This window comes from Chiloscyllium plagiosum, chromosome 13, assembly GCF_004010195.1.
Source record: "Chiloscyllium plagiosum isolate BGI_BamShark_2017 chromosome 13, ASM401019v2, whole genome shotgun sequence".
Classification (NCBI taxonomy): domain Eukaryota; kingdom Metazoa; phylum Chordata; class Chondrichthyes; order Orectolobiformes; family Hemiscylliidae; genus Chiloscyllium; species Chiloscyllium plagiosum.
This window is the reverse complement of record NC_057722.1, coordinates 1,371,624-1,391,677: the sequence shown is the minus strand read 5'-3', so window position 1 is coordinate 1,391,677 and position 20,054 is coordinate 1,371,624. Positions and strand designations below refer to the sequence as shown.

The 20,054-nt window shown below is 43.3% G+C and overlaps 1 protein-coding gene across 1 annotated transcript in view; it reads left to right on the top strand.

Moving 5' to 3' along the window:
• LOC122555678 (ephrin type-B receptor 1) overlaps positions 1 to 20,054 on the top strand; it is a 454,146-nt gene that overhangs the window by 286,398 nt on the left and 147,694 nt on the right. The window contains exon 5 of the mRNA XM_043701673.1: positions 14,208 to 14,543. Coding sequence (XP_043557608.1) covers positions 14,208 to 14,543 — 336 coding nt within the window. The remainder of the gene's footprint in view (positions 1 to 14,207; positions 14,544 to 20,054) is intronic.

Here is a 20,054-nt window from a genome sequence, read left to right as displayed (position 1 = left end):
GGCCACTTTTGGAATATTGCATGTAATGCTTGTCTCTTTCTTGTCGGAAGGGTGTTTCCAGGGTTGGAGGATTTGAGCTATAGGCAGAGGTTGAATAGCTTGGGGCTGTTTTGTCTGGAGCGTTGGAGGCTGAGGGGTGACCTTGTAGAGGTTTATAAAATATGAAGGGCAGGGACAAGGTCTTTTCCCTGGGATGGGGGAGTCCAGAACTAGAGGGCATAGGTTTAGGGTGAGAAGGGAAAGATATAAAAGAGACCTAAGGGACAACGTTTTCACGCAGAGGGTGGTGTGTGTATGGATTGAGCTGCCAGAGGAAGTGGTACAATTGCAACATTTAGAAGGCATCTAGAGGGGTATATGAATAGGAGGGTTTAGAGGGATATGGGCCGGGTGCTGGCAGGTGGGACTAGATTGGGTTGAGATATCTGGTGGGCATGAACGAGTTGGACTAAAGGGTCTGTTTCCATGCTGTACATCTCTATGACTCTGTGACTGTATGACTCTAAGTCAGGATGGTGAATAACTTGGAATGGAACTTACAGGTGTGATGTACTCTTGCATTGGCACCCTTGTCCTCCCAAGGTAGAAGTAGTTGTGGGTTTGAATGAACTGCCTGAGGATCTTTGGTGAATTTTTGCAAGTCCATCTTGTGGATAGTACACCCTGCTGCGTCTGAATGTCAGTGATGGAGGGAGTGAATGCTGCTGGATGTGGTGTCAATCTGGTATGCTGCTTTTTCCTGGATGGTGTCAAGCCTCTTGAGTATTGTTGGAGTTGCACTCATCCAGACAAGTGGGGAATATTCCACCACACTTCTGACTTATGCCTTGTAAATGTTGGACAGGTTTTGGAAAGTCAGGAAGTGAGTTATTTGCGCAATATTTCTAGCATTTGATCTGCTTTTGTAGCCACTATATTTATATGGTGGGTACAGTTGCGTTTCTGTTTGATGGGAATTCCCAGAATGTTGATAGTGTGGGATTCAGTGATTAACACCATTGAATTTCAAGGGGCAGTGGATAGAGAGTTTTAACTGAAAATGCGATTAACTCACACTCCCATGGATCAGTGGGTATAAATCAGAAGCTTTCATTCCCTCAGTTCATAGTTCCTAGCCTTGCCTTTGGGTGAGATGCATTGATAGTATGATTCTTTCTGTAAGATCAGGCACTAGCCACCTTGTTTAACACTGGGAGCCAGCTCTTCTGCCAGCAGCTTCCACCTCCACCTCACTGCTGCTACTGTCTCAGTCTGACTAATGACTTGAGTGTATGGCATTAATGCTGACAACTTGTAATTTGAGATTCCCATCATTAGGAATCAATTTGTAGCAAGAATCGGTTTTGTGAACTCATATTAGATTGACCAATATCGCAATTCCTTATCTTTCAAATTCACTTAACATTGAGTACTGCTGGCTTCTCTTTAGCAATACTGTTCCTGTATCTATCAGTAACGAGAAAGGAATGGGCAGGATCAGGATGGAATGATAGATTCCACAATTCAATTCAAGCTCATGCTTCCCAGGATATTGTGTGTACTCATGGCGTTGAGATTTAGGACAGTTTAATCTTCTTGTCTATCAGCAGCAGGAAATCAAGGATACATGGCAATGAAATGTGTTTATTCCATTTTATCCAGCAAACTGAAAGTATCATTTGGAAATCCATTTCTCAGTTTCTGATGATTTGGAGATGCCGGTGTTGGACTGGGGTGTACAAAGTTAAAAATCACACAACACCAGGTTATAGTCCAACAGGTTTAATTGGAAGCACACTAGCTTTCGGAGCGACGCTCCTTCATCACCTAATGAAGGAGCGTCGCTCCGAAAGCTAGTGTGCTTCCAATTAAACCTGTTGGACTATAACCTGGTGTTGTGTGATTTTTAACTCGGTTTCTGATGTCCACCTTGCCTTGTGGTATCAGGGAAACCCAAAGAGAGTGGTTAGTCAACATTTGGAATGGGACTGGGAGCTTTCAGTGGGGATCCTGGACTATGAAGAACTCATTGATGTAGCGAATATTCAGGTATCATGCCAAGTAGTTACATGACCAACTGGGTCAGATAAGGAAAAAAATCATTCCCATTGATGGTTGGAACGAGAACCAAAGGGCACAGATTTCAAGTACTTGGTGAAAAAAAAACAAAGTCAACATGAGGAGAAATGTTTTCATGCAGTGATTTATCAGAGTCTGGAATGTGTTGCAGAAAGCGTGATGGATTTAATTGAGGTTTTCCAAAACAAGCTGATTTTGGGGAGAAAAAAGGGATGTGGCACTGGGTAAATTATTCCTGACAACAAGCACAGGTGTGATGGGTCAAATGGCTCTTTTTCTGTTGTAACCAACTGTGATTCTGTGATTTTAAATACTTGTAGTATCTGCAGGCACATTGTAAATATTGCAGACCACAAGTTTATAATCAAACTGTAACTCCTATTGTATACAGAACAGAGATTCTGACTTGACTATCTATCTTTGCTTGGCCTACAAGGTACATGTCAGGAGTGTGATGGAATACTCCCCACTTGCTTGGATGTGTGCAGCTCCAACAACACTCAGGAAGCTTGACACCATCCAGGGCAAAGCAACCTGCTTGGTTGACACCACATCTACAAACATTCAACCCCTCCACCATTGGCACTCAGTAGCAGGAATGTGTACTATCTACAAGATGTGCTGCAAAAATCCACCAAAGATCCTTAGCCTTCCCCTTCCAAACCCACGACCACCTCCATCCAGAAGGACAAGGGCAGCAGGTACTTGGGAACACTACCGTGTGCAAGTTCCCCTCCAAGCCTCTCACCACCCTGACTTGGAAATATACTGCCGTTCCTTCACAGTCATTGGGTCAAAATCCTGGAATTTCCACCCTCCCAGCATTGTGGGTCATCCCACAGCAAGTGGGCTGCAGCGATTCAAGAAGGCAGCTCACCACCACCTTCTCATGGGCACATAGGGATGGGCTATCAATGCTGGCCAGCCAGCAATGCCCAAGTCCCACAAATGAATAAATAAAAACATATTCCCAGACCTCTCACAATGTGGTCCCATAGGGGAGTCAGTGGTGCTGTGATGCTCATGTCACTGGACTAGTAATCCAGGACCTGTTGTTGGAACGTGGCAGATGATGAAGTTTGAATGAAACAAAACTAGTGAAATATGTCCGTGCAATACTGTCAACTGTTATGAACACCCATCTGGTTCACATATGTCCTTTGGGGAAAGAAATCTTCCATTCTTTCCTGGTCTGGCCAACATGTGACTCTAGACCCCACAGCAATATTTGTGGACACTTAACTGCCCTTTGGGCAATAAATATGTTAAGAAACTGCCAATAAATTCTGGCTTAGTCAGTGATGCTTACATTCTCTGAACAAATTTTTAAAAACAATCTTTTGTTGATCACTCGACATTTCCAAACCTACAGTGCCTCCCCTTCCCAAAAGTAAGTGGGAGCTACACAATCTCTTCAACTTGTGACAGGGACTGAGTTGTGTGAGCCTGTGAAGAGAAAGATAAAATACAACTGGGATGTCCTGTGTTATCTGGTAGAGCTTGCACTCACGGTCTCCAGAAATTGCGTCGCGGCCAACATTAGATGCTTGAATCAAATGTTTGCCTTAAACCAAAAGCAGCAGACTGTGTTGTTGACCCTTTCTCATTTTTACCAGTGAATAATTTCAAAGGGTCCAATGATAGATAGGATATTCCGACTGAATATTAAAACTAACATGGGATTAGCTGAAACACGTGACCACATGAATAAGGCTTGAGGACAGAGATCAAATATATCTTTGAAGGAATGCTCTAACGCAGAATAATTTTATCTATGAAATGAGGACCTACAAATTGTTAGTTGCTGGACTCACTTTTCAGATGCTGCTCGGATTATTAAGGCTCCCTATGTGGTGAGAATGTTGCATGTGCCTGGAAAACCACCGTCCACCATATTAGATAATGGCAAACAAGGGACCTCCTTCATGGATTAGCACTGCAGCCTCACAGCACCAGGGACCTGGGTTTGATTCCATCCTTAGGCAACCGTTTGTGTGGAGTTAGCACATTCTCACTCTGTTTGCATGGGTTTCCTCCAGATGCTGTGTTTCCTCACACAGTCCAAAGATGTGCAGGTTAGGTGGACTGGCCATGTGAAATTGTTCATAGTGTCCAGGGGTGTGCAGGCTAGGTGAGTTAGCCATGGTTACACGGGTAGGATAGGGGTATGGATTGAGGTGGGATGTTTTTCAGGGAGTCAGTGGCCCTTCCAAACTGTAGGGATTCTGTCTATGAACTGTGGGGATATGCTTACCAGCCTCAAATACCTGGTCTAAGTGATCATTATTGTCTGGAAGGGTGACTGTGACCGTGAGCTATGCCATGGTCACACTCTATGGTGCATCCTTCCCTCACCCACCATGCATGAGTTTGCATAGTTACATCTCATATCTCTGGCTTTGCAGAGCTCACTTTCTTATTCCTAACCCATACGGAATGAACCCATTCCGAATTTATCTGACATCAGTGGGAAGCACAGTGGCTCAGTAGTTAGCACTCGTGCCTCACAATGCCAGGAACCTGGGTTCACTTTCACCCTCAGGTGATTGTCTTGAGTGGAGTTTGCACATTCACCCCATGTCTTGGGGAACGTGTTTACTCCGGGTGCTCCGGTTCCCTCCCACAGTCCAAAGATGTGCAGGTTAGGTGGATTGACGAGGCTAAATTGCCCATAGTACCCAGGGATGTGTAGATTAGGTGGATTAACATGGGAAATGCAGGGTTACAGGGATAGGGAAGGAGTAGGTTTAGATGAAATGCTCTTTAGAGAGTTGGTATGGACCTGAAGGGCCCAATGGCTTGCTCCCACACTGTCAGGATTCTGTCTGCCCAGTGATGGGCACTCAGCTCTTGGACATTACATCACAATTGATTCTCGGAGGCACTTCATTGTCTGGCAGTTCGTTCCAATGGCTCTTGTGAAGATATTTGGGACGAGGTGACAGGTCAGTCTAATGAACAAACTTTTGCCTCCATCATTGGGAGCACTGCCTCAGTGGGGTGAAGCAAAGGGTCTAAAGCTGGCAGTTCAGTGTGGCCTAATCGAGGGTGACTGAACTGGAATGACATGCTTTAGAACCTACGCATTGGGAGTACAAGCTGTTTCCAGAATACAAATTTATGGTCTGTGTTTGGAGTAAAGAACCTGCCACATTCCACGGTCAGAATCTGACATCCTTAAAAGACTAATGATAAAAATGTGATACCTGTTATTTTGCACTGATAACTCAGTGAGTACAATATATAGGCAGTTGTGGAAAACCCACAAAAGGAGGTAAATTCGATACAAGGTGGATGGGTTGGGTCAGCTAGGATTAAACTCACCTGATTTAATGAGGCAGATAACTGGAGGTGAGTTGTTCTTTATAAGATTGTTGGCTAACCTCTGATTTCTCCATTTCCATCTCCGGCAACTGTCTCCACAGGGACATTTCCGATAAACCCACAGACTCTCACAACTACCTGGACAACACGTCATCCCACCCAGTATCCTGCAAAACTCCATCCCATTCTCTCAATTCATCCCTCTCTGCTGCATCTGCTCAGACGAGGAGACATTCCATCTCCAAGCATCCCTAATGTCCACCTATTTTGAACAACATGCTTTTTCCCCTCTGTCATCCAAGCAGCCCTTCACTGTACCTCCTCTATTCCCTGCTCAACTGCTCTAAACCAATGCCCCCCCCAAATGCAATAAAGACAAGGTCCCCCTTGTCCTCACCTACCACCCCACCAGTCTCTGAATCCAACGTAACACCTTTAAACACTTCCGCCAACTCCAGTTAGACCCCACCATCAAGAACATCTTTCCCTCCCCACCCTTCTCTGCCTTCTGCATGGACTGTTCCCTTTGCCAATCTTTGGATTGAGCCACTCTCTCCAACAACAAAGTGGTGGCTGATAATGAAGTCTAGAGCTACAATGGTGAAGAAACAGGATTTGAAGAGCTGGTTCCTGCTGTGATGTAAATGTGGCACTGAACCCCCAGGTACCTTCCCCTGTAACGGGAAAAGATGCAAAACTTGCCAGTACACCACCCCCCTCACCTCCATCCAGGGCCTCAAACAGCCTTTCCAGGTGAGACAGAGGTTCACCTGCCTCTCCTCCAACCTAGTTTACTGTATCCAATGGTCCTGAGGTGGTCTTCCCTACATTAGGAAGGTGAAACATAAACTCAGGACACATTTCGCAGAGCATCTCAGCCAGGTCCATAGGGGCTGACCTGACCTCCCACACACTACCCATTTTAATTCCCCTTCCCACTCTCTTTCCGACATGACCATCCTTGGCCTCCTCCATTGCCACAGTGAATCAGAACACACATTGGAGGAACAACTTCTCGCCTTCTATCTGAGCAGTCTATGACCTGGAGGACTCATCATTGAGTTCTCCAATTTCAAATAATCTCCTTACCATTCCCTGACTTCCTTCACAGCCCCTACCTCTCTCAACCATTCCTCTGATTGACCCTTCCTTCCAGCGTTGAAGAATGTGGTGTGGAAACGCACAACATCTGAGGAGCAGGTGAATCGACATTTCGTGCATAAGCTCTTCATCTGGAAAGAGTGGATGGCCCAAGGGGGCTGAGAGATAAATGGGAGGAGGGTGGGGCTGGGGGGAAAGTAGCTAAGAATGCGATAGGGAGATGCGGTTGGGGGTTAAGGTGATCAGAGAGTGGAGCAGATAGGTGGGAAGGAAGATAGACAGGTGGGACAGGTCAAGGTTGGATCTGGGATAAGGTGGGAGGAGGGGAGATGAGGGAACTGGGGAAATCCACATTGGGCGGAATGGGAGGGGGTTAAAGTGTTCGGCCACGGGGCGTTGGGGTTGTTTCATGCATGTGTCCTGATCTCCTCCACCGCCAAACCCTTACCACCTAATGCCTGGAGGAAGTACGCCTCATCTTCCACCTTGAGACCTTCCAACCATACCGGAACCTCCACTGTGAAATCTTACCCCCTGATGCCTGGAGGAAGAACATTTCATCTTACACCTTGAGACCCTCCAACCACATGGGATCAATGTGGATTTCACCAGTTTCCCCATTTTAACTCCCCCATCTTCTCCAAGATCCAACCTTCCAACTTGGGACCACCCTCTTGAATGGTCCTACCCGTCCATCTTCCTTCCCACCTATTTGCTCAATCCTCTTCTCTGACCTATCACCTTCACCCCCACCTTCTCCCCAACCTCACACCCCTCCCATTTATCTCTCAGCCCCCTCAGGCCACCCCCTCATTTCTGTTGAAGGGCTTATGCTCAAAACGTCGATTCTCATGCTCCTCGGATGCTGGCTGACTGAATCCACCTAACCTGAATTCTTCCTATTGACCAACCAGGTCATACCCTCTACCTGTGCTCACCACCCTGCCCCCACTCCCCTTTATCTGCAGCTTCCCCCACACCCATTCCCAGTCCTGAGTAAGGGGTGCACCCAAAATGTTGACTTCTCCACCTCCTGATGCTGCCTGGCTTGCTGTATTCTTCAAGCCTCTTGCTTGTCTACCTCTTTTTTCCCTTCTGAAATAACCTTGTCTACATTAGTATCCCAGGATTTAGGCAACCCAGTAGCTAAAAGAAAGCTCAGGGTGAAAGGAAATTTCTTTGCTTTTCTGCTTGTCATCCAGGAGATATAAGTGTGCACCTAACCCAGCCCCACAGCCAATGGACAAACTTCCTCCTGCTCATCATCAGACACTTCTCATCCAAACAAACCATCAGTATTGCAACCCACGCTGTGCATTAACTTTGGGAAAGTCACCATCCCCAGGATCACTGCCACATTTACATCACAGCAGGAACCAGCTCTTCAAATCCTGTTTCTTCACCATTGTAGCTCTAGACTTCATTATCAGCCACCACTTTCCCCCCACCTCCCCCCAGTCTCAGTGACCCAGCCCCTCCCTCAGTTTCTGTTAAGCCGTGTGTTTCATTAAATAGGGTTTTTTTTTAAGTAATTAATTGGCTGGAAGAGGCAGTACAAAGAGATCTGGGTGTTCTTGTACACCAGTCAATGAAGGCAAGCATGCAGGTACAACAGGTAGTGAAGACAGCTAATAGCATGCTGACCTTCATAACAAGAAGGATTGAGTATAGAAGCAAATAGGTTCTTCTGCAGCTGTACAGGGCCCTGGTGAAACCGCACCTGGAATATTGTGTGCAGTTCTGGTCTCCAAATTTGAGGAAAGACATTCTGGCTATTGAGGGAGTGCAGCGTAGGTTCACGAGGTCAATTCCTGGAATGGCGGTACTATCTTATGTTGAATGATTGGAGCTGGATTTGTTTAAGAAAGAGTTGGATAGAGCTCTCAAGGATATTGGAATCAAGGGTTATGGAGATAAGGCAGGAACAGGATACTGATTGAGGATGATCAGCCATGATCATAATGAATGGTGGTGCAGACTGAAAGGGCAGAATGGCCTATTCCTGCACCTATTGTCTATTGTCTGTTGTCTATTGAGTTTGTTATATCTCGATGTGGTGAAAGACATTATGGAAATGAACATGATTTTGTTTTAACCTAACATGTGTTGGACAACTTATTTCCCAGTGTACTTCGGCAACAGCTCCTGGTAAGAGTTGGGGTTGAGAAGTACATAAAGTGACATTAAAAATAAGAAAAGGATAATTATTGAAATTGTAACCTTGGTGAATATCTTCCCTCCTTTGCAAACAATACAGAGATAAAGAGAGCATGCGTTTATGTGTGTACAACTCTACATGCATTCACCTGTCTGTGTACTGTGTGCCTGTTTTCATGTATGTTCTTGCAATTGTGCGTGTGTGTGAGTGTATGCCCAGATTATAAAGATATTTGCAAAATATTTTGGGGAGGGTGTTACTGCTGCCTTTCATTTACTTGTGTTTACTCCATCTTGTGGAGTTATTTTTCAGCTTTGGTGATTTAAAGAGCCTTTTTTGTGTCTCCTGATCTTTATGGGTCAGTGATTGTAAATTGGGCCTGTTTTTCATGGGTTCCTGAATTGGCCAATTGCTGATGTGCAAAACCAGTCACTGATACTGACCTCTACCTTGTCAATCTTGTTGACAGCACAGTCACACAGCAAGTGTCTGCCAAGCAAAAGGCTGAGAAGTAAGAACAAAATTAACTTGTTTGAGGCCAGAATCCCTTGCATCTTCCAGAGAACCTATCTCTTTTCTGTCTTTTCACCTTTGTTGCCGGTTTCTGTGTATAATTTCAAAGATCAAAGGTAGCAATGTTACTGAAAGGTTGAGAATATTTCAGCTGCAGCTGGGAACATCTCCTCTGTAGCTTTTGCCACAAACTTTTAAATGGGTTCTTGTGAATAATATTACCATTTAAATATGAATGCATTACATTTGAATGTGAATGAATGACATTTTAATGCTAAAATTAGGACATTATTGTAAACACATTGACATGTCTCTGAATATAATTTTACCCCAATAATAGGCAGGATTCATTTTATTAGAAGCAACTGGCTTTTGTTTCACAAGAATTTCTTCCCCAATTTACTTAATTATTTTATCACATATATCTCTTCCTCCTCCATGTTTTTATCCAACTTCCCTCTAAGTGCATCATTGCTACTCAACTCAGCCGCTATATGTGCTAGCAGGTTTCACACTCTCACCACTCTCTGAGGAAATATACCTCTCCTGGATTCACAATTCTGACCATTTTATACATAAGATATCAGAATTGTGAAATCTTTATTAATGTCTATTTTATATTTACTGTCCAGGACTTTGATGAGACCACATCTGGAATATTGTGTGCAGTCTTGGTCTCTATATCTGAAAAAAATATATACATGTTATGGAAGTCATAGAATCATAGAGCTGTACAGCATGGAAACAGCCCCTTACTTACAATTCGTCCAGACCGACCAGATATCCTAAATTAATCTAATCCCATTTTCCAGCACTTAGCCCATGTCCTTCCTATTCATATATCCATCCAGATGCCTTTTAAATGTTGTAACTGTACCAGCATCAACCACTACCTCTGGCAGCTCATTCCATACATGTACCACCCTTTGCATGAAAAAATTGCTCCTTACGTCCTTTTAAATCTTTCCTCTCTGACCCTAAACCTATGCCCTCTAGTTCTGGACTCGCCCAATCCAGGGAAATAGTAGTGAGAAGATTCACTCAATTAGTTCTTGGGATCAGATGGCTGCCCTCACTTTAAACCTATGCCTTCAACAAGAGGTTACAATTGCAACATTTAAAAGATATCTGGATGAGTACATGAATTGAAAAGGTTTGGAGGGATATGGGCCAAATGCAGGCAAATGGAACTAGATTAATTTAAGATACCTGGTTGGCATGGACAAGTTGGACAAAGGGTCTGTTTTTGTGCTTTATATCGCTATAATTCTATGATATGCAAATAAAAATGATCATGCTACGTCAAAAAGAAAAATCTAGTTTCAACTAGTGTTTCTCCCTTGTCAGCACTCCTCATATGATACAGATCACATGATTTGATGTTGGGAGCCTATTGTCCACTGATGTCCAAACTGGAGCACCACACAACACATTTAACCGCACACTCCATCCCTTACCCCACCCCACATCACTCCACCCCTTACCCCACCCCACATCTCATACCCCCATCCCATTATCCACACTCCCTCCGCCCCAACCTCTGCAGCTCCCACACCCTAAATCCATGCACTCTATGCCCCATACCCCACAGCTGACATATCTGGGTTGCAAATTTTTTTGATAAATCACTTAGACCTTCACTTTTATGGTTTCTGATGTTATCCCAGTTCCTGATTGTACCAACATACCTGGAGGCTTTGTCTGAATTCTCTGTCTCTTTTTCCAGCAGAAAAAGCTAAAGTCAAGTGGAATGAACAATTCGGTCAAATACAGTAACCTAGTTTTCCATGGTGTCATTCTGCCTGTATGCTGTAGAGTCTTCAGTCTCTCTCTCTCTTTCTCTCTCTCTCTCCATCACTGAACATAATGTTCAATCAACCCCACAAAAAAGGCAAGCCTACTTATTCGGGCCTAAAAATCAAATTTTTGTGTGTACTTGTCATATGCATTTATCTTTCCATTTCAGCCAGGATGTAGGATAATTGTATTAGCTTCAATTTTTTCACCCCTCAAATTGAGGTTTAACTTACCTTATAACTGGGCTCAATCAGATAAGCAGATGATACAGTTTGTGTGGTAAAGATGTGCACAAGTTAAACAGGCATTGACAGAGAGCACACAACATGTTGAATGATCAAGGGAATTAAAATAACAGAATTGTCATGACGCCAAGGAGGCCATTCGGCCCATCATGCCTGCAGCAGCTCATTACATAAGTATCATTACATGAGTATCTCCTGCTCCTTGGATGTTGCCTGACCTGCTGTGCTTTTCCAGCGCCATACTTCTTAACTCAACATGAGTATCATGATCTTGTGCCAATCTCCCGCCTTTTCCTCATAACCTCGCACATTATTTCAATCCAAATAATTATCCAGTGCCATGCTGAATGCCTCAATTGAGGCTGCCCACATTTCCAGCCATTTCCAAACCCTAACTCCCAAACTGTAAAGAACGTTCTTTTTCCTCACATCGTCCTTTCTTAGTTTGCAAAACACTTTAAATCTATACCCTTCTCGTTCTTGATCCATTTATGAGTATGAGCAATTTATCCCTATCTATTCTATCCAGCCTGGCCATGGCTTTGAAAAACCACAATCAAATCTCCTCTCAGACTTCGTCTTTCCAAGGAGAACAGTCCTAACTTCTTCAGTCTTCAAAACGCATGAAGTATGAAGCTAGTTTCAAGCTAAAAGTTCGAGTATTTATTAACTCGTCAAATATCTTCACTTTGGCGAGATTTTTTGGTGTTACAGAAACACTGGTGTGATGATGAAAATAGAGGCATCCATCCTGAGCAAGATGCCAAAGACGAGTTTGTCCTCAGAACAGGAACCAGCCACTGGCCTGATTCTAAGAAGCATTCGTCCGAATAGGTGATTGAAAACCATCAGTTTGAGTACATTGCCACCAGAAATGCAATGTGTGTATACTGCTCCAACTATGATGGAAGCAGAACAATCATAATCGAGGCCCACTTCTTCACTCGTCACTCCATTAGCATAAACGTTTTGATTCAATAACCAAACTGGCCAATTGCTTATTTTATACTACTTTTCAGAGTAAAAGAAATAGCCACCAGCCTTCTTTAAATAACTCAAAATAATCCACGGATTATGAACAAACTTGTTCCTAAGGCAAGTTACATATACTGATTAACACTTAAATTATGGACCAAAATTAAAACTATATCCTCCTTAATCCCACATTCAGATACATACACACAATGCAAAAAAAAAGGCATCTGCAGTTTTGATATGCTTTTTTTAATGACGGTGTTAAAAACATGAAAAAAGAATATCCCTGTGGACCAAGGGTCTGAAAACGAAGACTGATATGATGACTTCTCATGTCCACTGGATTTTCTGTCAATAAAGCTGAATTGCTGGGAATATGTATTTATATTTAAGGACAGTCTAGAAAACTGGGAAGATTTTAAACCATTTGGATATTCTCTAGATTGAGAAGGGTGTTGTGATTGCTCGATCAGCTCTAGCAATTCAGCATCAGGCAGCCATGAAAACACAAATACTCACTACGCCAGGTCAGCCACATGGATAAAACACGCATGAACCTTCATGTGCCTGGTAGCCACACCATGGAGTGGAAAGGGCTGGAAACAGTCTGACACCATTGTGAATGAGAAGACAAGATTTACAGTGGTATCATTGTCACTAGAAAGAAAGTAAAAGTCATGGTAATTTTTAAACATAAAACCATACTCAAAATCATGTTCCTTGAAGGAGTTTTTGTGCATGTCCACAACAACAGTTGTGAATGGATGTGAGTGGAGTGATGTTATATCTGGGATAGACATCCTGGTGACCAATGTAAAGAAAAGCAGCTTTTTTAGGTGGAATATTTCTTGGCAGTACAGACTTGATGGGTCAAAGGGTGTCGTCTTTACTGTATGATTCTATGTTTGGATTTGATGAGTCTAATAACTGATGAGTCTGTGAAGGTCTGTTATTCAACCTTTGGATGCATGGTTCAACAACAACTTGAGGGTCATGTTTGCACTGATTGGTGTAGGTGGATGGTTAACGAACAAGATATTGGCCCAGCAATGGCAAAATGCTTGCAGTTGTCTGGATATTTTGTGTGGTTTTGTCATCAGTCATGTCTACAAAGTGGCAACAGATCATTCAAAAAATGCAAAACATCTGATACTATTAGGTGAAGATGAAGATAATACTTTGTAAAGGATGAGTATGAAGTTGAATGTGTCCGATCTGACCCAGAGTGGGATCATTACGTCAGTGATTCAGGACAAATCTGCTGAATTCATTTCGTCAGATGTGAAAGATATTGAATTTGATGGCTCAAAGAAAGATCAGGTTTTTACAAGGTAATAAAGATGTCAAACAATCAAAGCTCATGCTCCTATGCAAATGAGTTTTCCTGTAGGGCTAAGTTCAGCTTGAATTATTTTGGTTCCCCATTTGGCAATTGGCCTTCCCCATGGTTTATGGCTCTTCCAAGGTGCTCTGAACTGAATATAATAACTAAACAGGCCCAACTCCATCAAAATGATAGGGGTGCGACTGGTGGGGTGGGGTTATAGTTTGAAATGCCCACCTCTTCATCCAGGCTGTCCACAACATTGACCGACTCTGGCAAAGTTTGCTGAACGCAGGCCGGGATCCTGGAATTGGGCCCTTTTTAATGCTTCCCAAATCTGGCCAACTCCTCACAAATCTGCCCAACATTGTGCTGAAACATCAGTTGATCGTGTGTGAACTTGGAGATCAATGAGTGGGAGTTTATGGTAACATTGTGCAGTAAGGTTACAGTCTACATACAATCATGATGTAGGAGCGGAAGTAAGCTTTTCAACTCTTCGGGTATGCTGTATCTTTCAATAAGATCATGGCTCATCTATTTGTTTTCCAAATACCACCTTCCCATCTACCTCAGCTAAACTTTGATTCCCCCACTAAACAAGGATCCATCCTTAAGCTAATGGTGCAAAATCAGATTAGCAAACAGCTGATGCATTGGCAGAAAAGCTGATCAATACAGATGTGCATAACGGTTTTTCTTGTGTTTGCAGGTGTTCCATCAGGCCCACGCAACGTGATATCCAGTGTGAATGAGACCTCCATCATTTTGGAGTGGAATCCACCACGGGACGTTGGGGGCCGTGATGATGTCATGTACAACATTGTCTGCAAGAAGTGCCATAGCAACCGGCGGTTGTGCACCCGATGTGATGAGAACGTGGAGTTTGTACCCAGGCAGTTTGGCCTGACAGAAACTCGGGTGTTCATCAGCAGCCTTTGGGCACACACTCCCTACACGTTTGAGATTCAGGCCGTCAACGGAGTCTCTGGCAAGACGAGGTTCCCCCCACAGCATGTATCTGTCAATGTGACCACAAACCAAGCCGGTGAGTGACTGTGGGAGTTGCCTGCTTCACTTGGTGTGCCTCCCACTGCCATTCTTTCTTGTCCCATTTCATTGTTCCTTGATTCCTGCACTTCTGCTTTTCCTAGCAAAATCACCCACCCCACGATGCTATTTGACAACATAAATTGGCCAACTGAATCCAAGCCACCAGCCTGTGAATCATGTCACCGTTCCTTCTCCTTCCTTCATTTCCCTGTTCAAAGATAAGTCTGGGCCCCATTGCTATGGACTCCAATCCAGGTAGGGTAAGGAGGCAGATCCCAAATCCAGCCCAGCCAGAACAGGGCTTGAACCTCTTGACAAAATTTTAGTTTCCTGTCCTAATACCCTTCTGCATGGTTTTGTGTTTAATGTTGTTTCAGTGTGTTCTTATGAAGCACCATGGAATGTTTTACAGTATTAAAGGTGTTATATAAATGCAAATCATTACATAAGACCGAATGGAGTGTGTTGGATCAGGAAGGTAACAAGATAACATAAGGAAAGGTGCTCATTGCTCAAATTACCCTTTCCTTTAGGATGGCTGAAGATGTCTCAATACATTAGAGTGCTTTAACATGGAAGAAAGTACATCATTTTATTTAGCATTCTTTCCAGCTCTTATGTTTTTTTATGAAAAAATCTATTTATTTTAAATGATATACTGTCAGACCAGATGATAGGTGTGAATTACTGCACATCCCACATCCTTAATAAATCTCATTCTGCCCTGCAGCCAATTGAGTGTAACACTCAACTAAACAAAGAGCTTAATGAATGTGTGGAGGTGTGCAGCGAGAGATGCTATGGTGTTATTTTTGCCAATGTGATTGCTATTGAGCAAAGAGAGTTTGTTTCCAGAACCAGTAGGTTTCCTAGCTTCTGTCTCTGCCTGATCTATCATTTCTCTGTGAAAGAGCTGGTGACTGTTCACACTGATGATTGAGCATTGGGTGAAAGCTGCAGAGGTGAGAGAATTGCAAATTGGAAATTCCAGTTCCCAGCATCGATGCTTGGTGCTACATGGCTGATGACAGTCCAACTGAGAGTGTTGTTAGGAGGCAAAATGTTTAAATCAGCATTCCTTCACTTTGCTAAGTGGAAGAGATTTATGCTGGAGAATAGACTGATGTCTTCGCTCATTGCTATGACTCACTTTCTCTTCCAATCACAGGTTGATTCTCTCCACATTTACTGCTGATAGGCTCACCATTGAGAGTGAGAGGGAGAGACCAGACCTGTGATCAGAGGAACAGCTCCTCACCGATTCTGTCCATTCTGCTGATTAGAGTGACTTTCCTTTGATGGGCCACTTCCATGACTGAGCTCTCCCAGTTCTGTGTGGACTTTCAGAGGCAAATTCACCCACCATCACGACCAACAGTGTTCAGTATTTTTGCAAGGTTTGTGAAGGTTTGTAGCTCAGGTTGAGGTTTATGGTGTAGGTTTGCTCGCTGGGCTGTAGGTTTGATATCCAGACGTTTCATTACCTGGCTAGCTAACATCATCAGTGGCAACCTCCAAGTGAAGCGAAGCTGTTGTCTCCTGCTTTCTATTTATATGTTTGTCCTGGATGGGGTTCCTGGGGTTTGTGGTGATGTCATTTCCTGTTCGTTTTCTGAGGGGTTGATAGATGGTATCTAGATCTATGTGTTTGTCAACACATCTATCCTGGGACAGGCTAAGCAAAGACATGCCAGAGAATTCCTAAAGGCCTGGCACTCCAACCACAACGCCATCAACAAACACATAGATCTAGATGCCATCTATCAACCCCTCAGAAAACAAACAGGAAATGACATCACCACAAACCCCAGGAACCCCATCCAGGAGAAAGATATAAATAGAAAGCAGGAGACAACAGCTTCGCTTTACTTGGAGGTCGCCACTGATGATGTTACCTCGCCAAGTAATGAAACGTCTGGATATCAAACCTACAGCTCAGCAAGCAAACCTACACCCTAGTGCTCAGTATTTTGAGTGTCTGCTCATTAGCATCCCAGCATCTTGAGATTTCAGTGGCAGCTTCAGCAGTTCTAATCCCCCCACAGTGGGATCCGAATGTATTCACAGTGGGATCCGAATGTATTCACAGTGGGATCTGAATGAAATCACAGGGAAATGTCAATTGTCCATTTATACGATTGATGAGATTCCCACCATCTGCTTGTGGCTGATCAAAGAATCCTAGAGTTCCTACAGTATGGAAGCAGGCCATTCGGCTGATTGAGTCCTCACTAGCCCTCTGAAGAACATTCCGCCAACACTCATCCCCTCTATCTTAACCGTGTAGCCATGCATTTCTCATGGCTAATCCACTTAGCCTGAAAATCCCCAGACACTATGGGCAATTTAGCATGACCAATCTGCCAACCTGCACATCGTGAGACTGTGGGAGGAAATTTTAGCACCTGGAGAAAACCCACGCAAACTTGGGGAGAATGTGCAAACTCCACACGGACAGTCATCCGAGAGTGGAATCAAACCCAGATCCCTGGTGCTGTGAGGCAGCAGTGCTAACCACTGAGCCACCATATCAGTCTGCCGAAAATCCTTTGGAGTGGAATGGTGACAGACATAGAAGAGCAAACTTCCTGCTCCAAAGACAGGCTGCCTCACACCCCAGTTATGTAATGGCCTATTGTAGCTGTATGTAAGGCCAGATGGCTTTCAGATCCCATTGCAAACTGCTATGGAGCCAGAAACAAAGGGGCAGCCTTGAGCAGGAGTTTGCTTGTCAAGGTGAATAACCATTGTGTGTTTAACCTCCCAGCTGTGGAGTGTGCTTTATTATTACAGCATCAGAGGCTGAAACATGATGTCAACGTTAATTGTGAATTGTGAGCTAGCCACTCCGTTCCATCAGTCGTACAGTAAGCCCTTCACATGCTGTGTTGAAAGACTCCATTATCCGAATATTCCCCTAGGAGAGGGAATAAAATATGTCATTTCCCAGTCTGGATTCAAAGCTTTTTTAATAAATGTATATACTCAACCATATGAGCCATATTCCATGCCTTTCACTCAGCATTGAAGTTTTAATCTTTCTTTTCATTCAACATCATCAATAAGGATGCGGTTTAGGCAAACAGCCACCTGAAACGTTTGTGGAATGACATAACTAAGTGTTATTTCTCCCTATATTCAAAAATCAGACAATGAAGTGCAACAATTTGTGCTGTGAATGTGTTGCTTTATTTAGAATGTACGTAACACAACAGAGGAAGTTAATTCCTTGTCTCCTTGCAGCCATCTCTTGTGTGTATCCTTCTTTCCTGGCTCGACACTGCAATGGAATTCTGCTTCCTGCAGGATCGTCAATTGTTGCTGTTTGTTTCCCCTTAGGCCTGGGCTGACAACGTGTTCTGAGACCTTTGTCCCCTCTTTCCCAGGCTGCACATTGAATCATTCTGTTTAGCATTTCCCCTTTTTTCTTTCCTGGCTCTCCGACAGACTGTGAGCTGAGCTGGTTTTACTTCAAGATCAGTTATGTGAATAGAGCTAGGTGTACCTAGCAAATCGAGTGACTGCAGGAATTTGATGACAGTGGGAATTTGGTGCAGAGGAGAAAAGTGTTTCGAAGTTCTTAAAATCACTGCATATTGTTTGAATCCCAGCTGAAAGCAATACTGGATGCATCAAATTCCAGAGTAAAACCTGGTGTGATAGATCATACATTTCATTTTTCTTTTTGTTTACAGGAGAGGTGAGTCACTGAGCATATTCATACAAGGCTGTAAATGTACTTTCGACAAAAGAATGTAAACGTTTATTGCCCATGCCTGAAACAAACATATATTACAATATACAAGACTATTGGAGCACCCTCATTACAAATGTCAGAAAGAAAAGTTCATCCCTTTTATCTCACCAATACACTTATAGATATGCAGAGTCACCCCGCTCTCCACACTCAGCTGGCAATTGTTTTCCTTTTGGAGAATTTCTGTGCATTCACTCAATACTATCTTCTTCAGCTAATGTCATTGCCCAATACCCTGAGTGCAAACTACAAACTTATTAATTAACATGGGCTCCCTAAGCTCATGTTTTTAATGGCCTTGTGAGAGGTTTTCCTTCTTGATATCTTGTGCTTCTGGAATTTCATCTCACTGACCATTAAGCATCTCAGGACTTCTCACTAAATCTGACTGCTTGGAACCTACTAATAATGGCAATCCTGCTGAAAGACCGCTTCCTCTATCTGAACCTGCATCAGACTTCTTCTCTCTCTCCCCCTTCCTGTCTGTCTGGTGGTGATAAAACTTAAGTCAGCAAACTTCATAGAAATTAACTCCTCAGATGGTTTGTGGACAAGTTTGCTGATATCACATGACTCCTAAATGCTGTTTCAAACTTAAACTTCCTAACGAGCGTCTGTTCTTTAAAAAAAAACTGAGAAACTAAAATCCAGTTTTTTCCTTCATTTGTGGTTGAGTTCTGTTGCAAGAGCTTTAATCTCCTCATTAAAGAGGTCATAACATTTTTAACGGTCATCCCCAACTTGAAGTGACAGGTTTAATAAATGTACGAACACAAGAAACTCCATGAAACGCACCAGGAGATCATTTTCACAAAGCTAGCTTTGGATTTGTAGAAAACGTCCAGCAGTTTGTGGCAATTTGCAGTTTCTAGCACCTCACGTTCTTCAGTCCAAGACAGAGTTATTCAGACACTAATAATACTTGCCCACACACCAGGTTCATGTGAGTTTAATAGATGGGGTTAAGATTTCCCCCACTGCAGTTGTTGTGGGTGTGTTCGCTGAGCTGGGAAGTTGGTTTGCAGACATTTTGTTCCCCTTTCTGGATAACATCCCCAGTGCTGTGGAGCCACCTGTGACGTGCTGCTCTACTGTGTCGGTTGGAATTTATTTAGTTTCATTTCCGGTGCTTCCTGTTGTCTATTCTGGTAGTTTGTTGCACTGGTCAATATGTCGGGTCTAGGAGGTTAATGTGTTTATTGATGGAATCTGTGGATGAGTGCCATGCTTCTAGAAATTTGCTGGCTGTCCTCTGTTTAACTTGTCCTATAATTGTTGCGTTGTCCCAGTCGAATTTGTGGTTCTGGTCGACTGTCAGTCTAGTTACTAGGAAGTGGAGTGTAACAAATGAACACGCCATCACAATAGGACCACAGAACCACAAAGAAAAAAAGAAACTCCCCCAATACTGGTAAACCTTCTCATACTTGAGCTTTTGTATTGCTCTGGTCCATAGCTTTTAATGAAGAATAGTGGACCGTCACAAATTAGTACATGACAGTTAAATGATCTTGGGAGTGAGATAGGTTTTAATAGCCCAGTGGGTAGCAGACCATAAGGAAACAGTCAAATTGATTAATGTGCATAATACCTTAAACAATAACAATGAAGATCCCAAAAACTAAAAGATACATTTCTTGCCAATTTGGATAACTTGCAAAAAAAAAATTCCACTTGAACAGTTTCCTGCATTCAGGAGAGTTGAGAAGTTTAGATTTTGTAGAATTGTTCATTCCATGGGGTAATGAG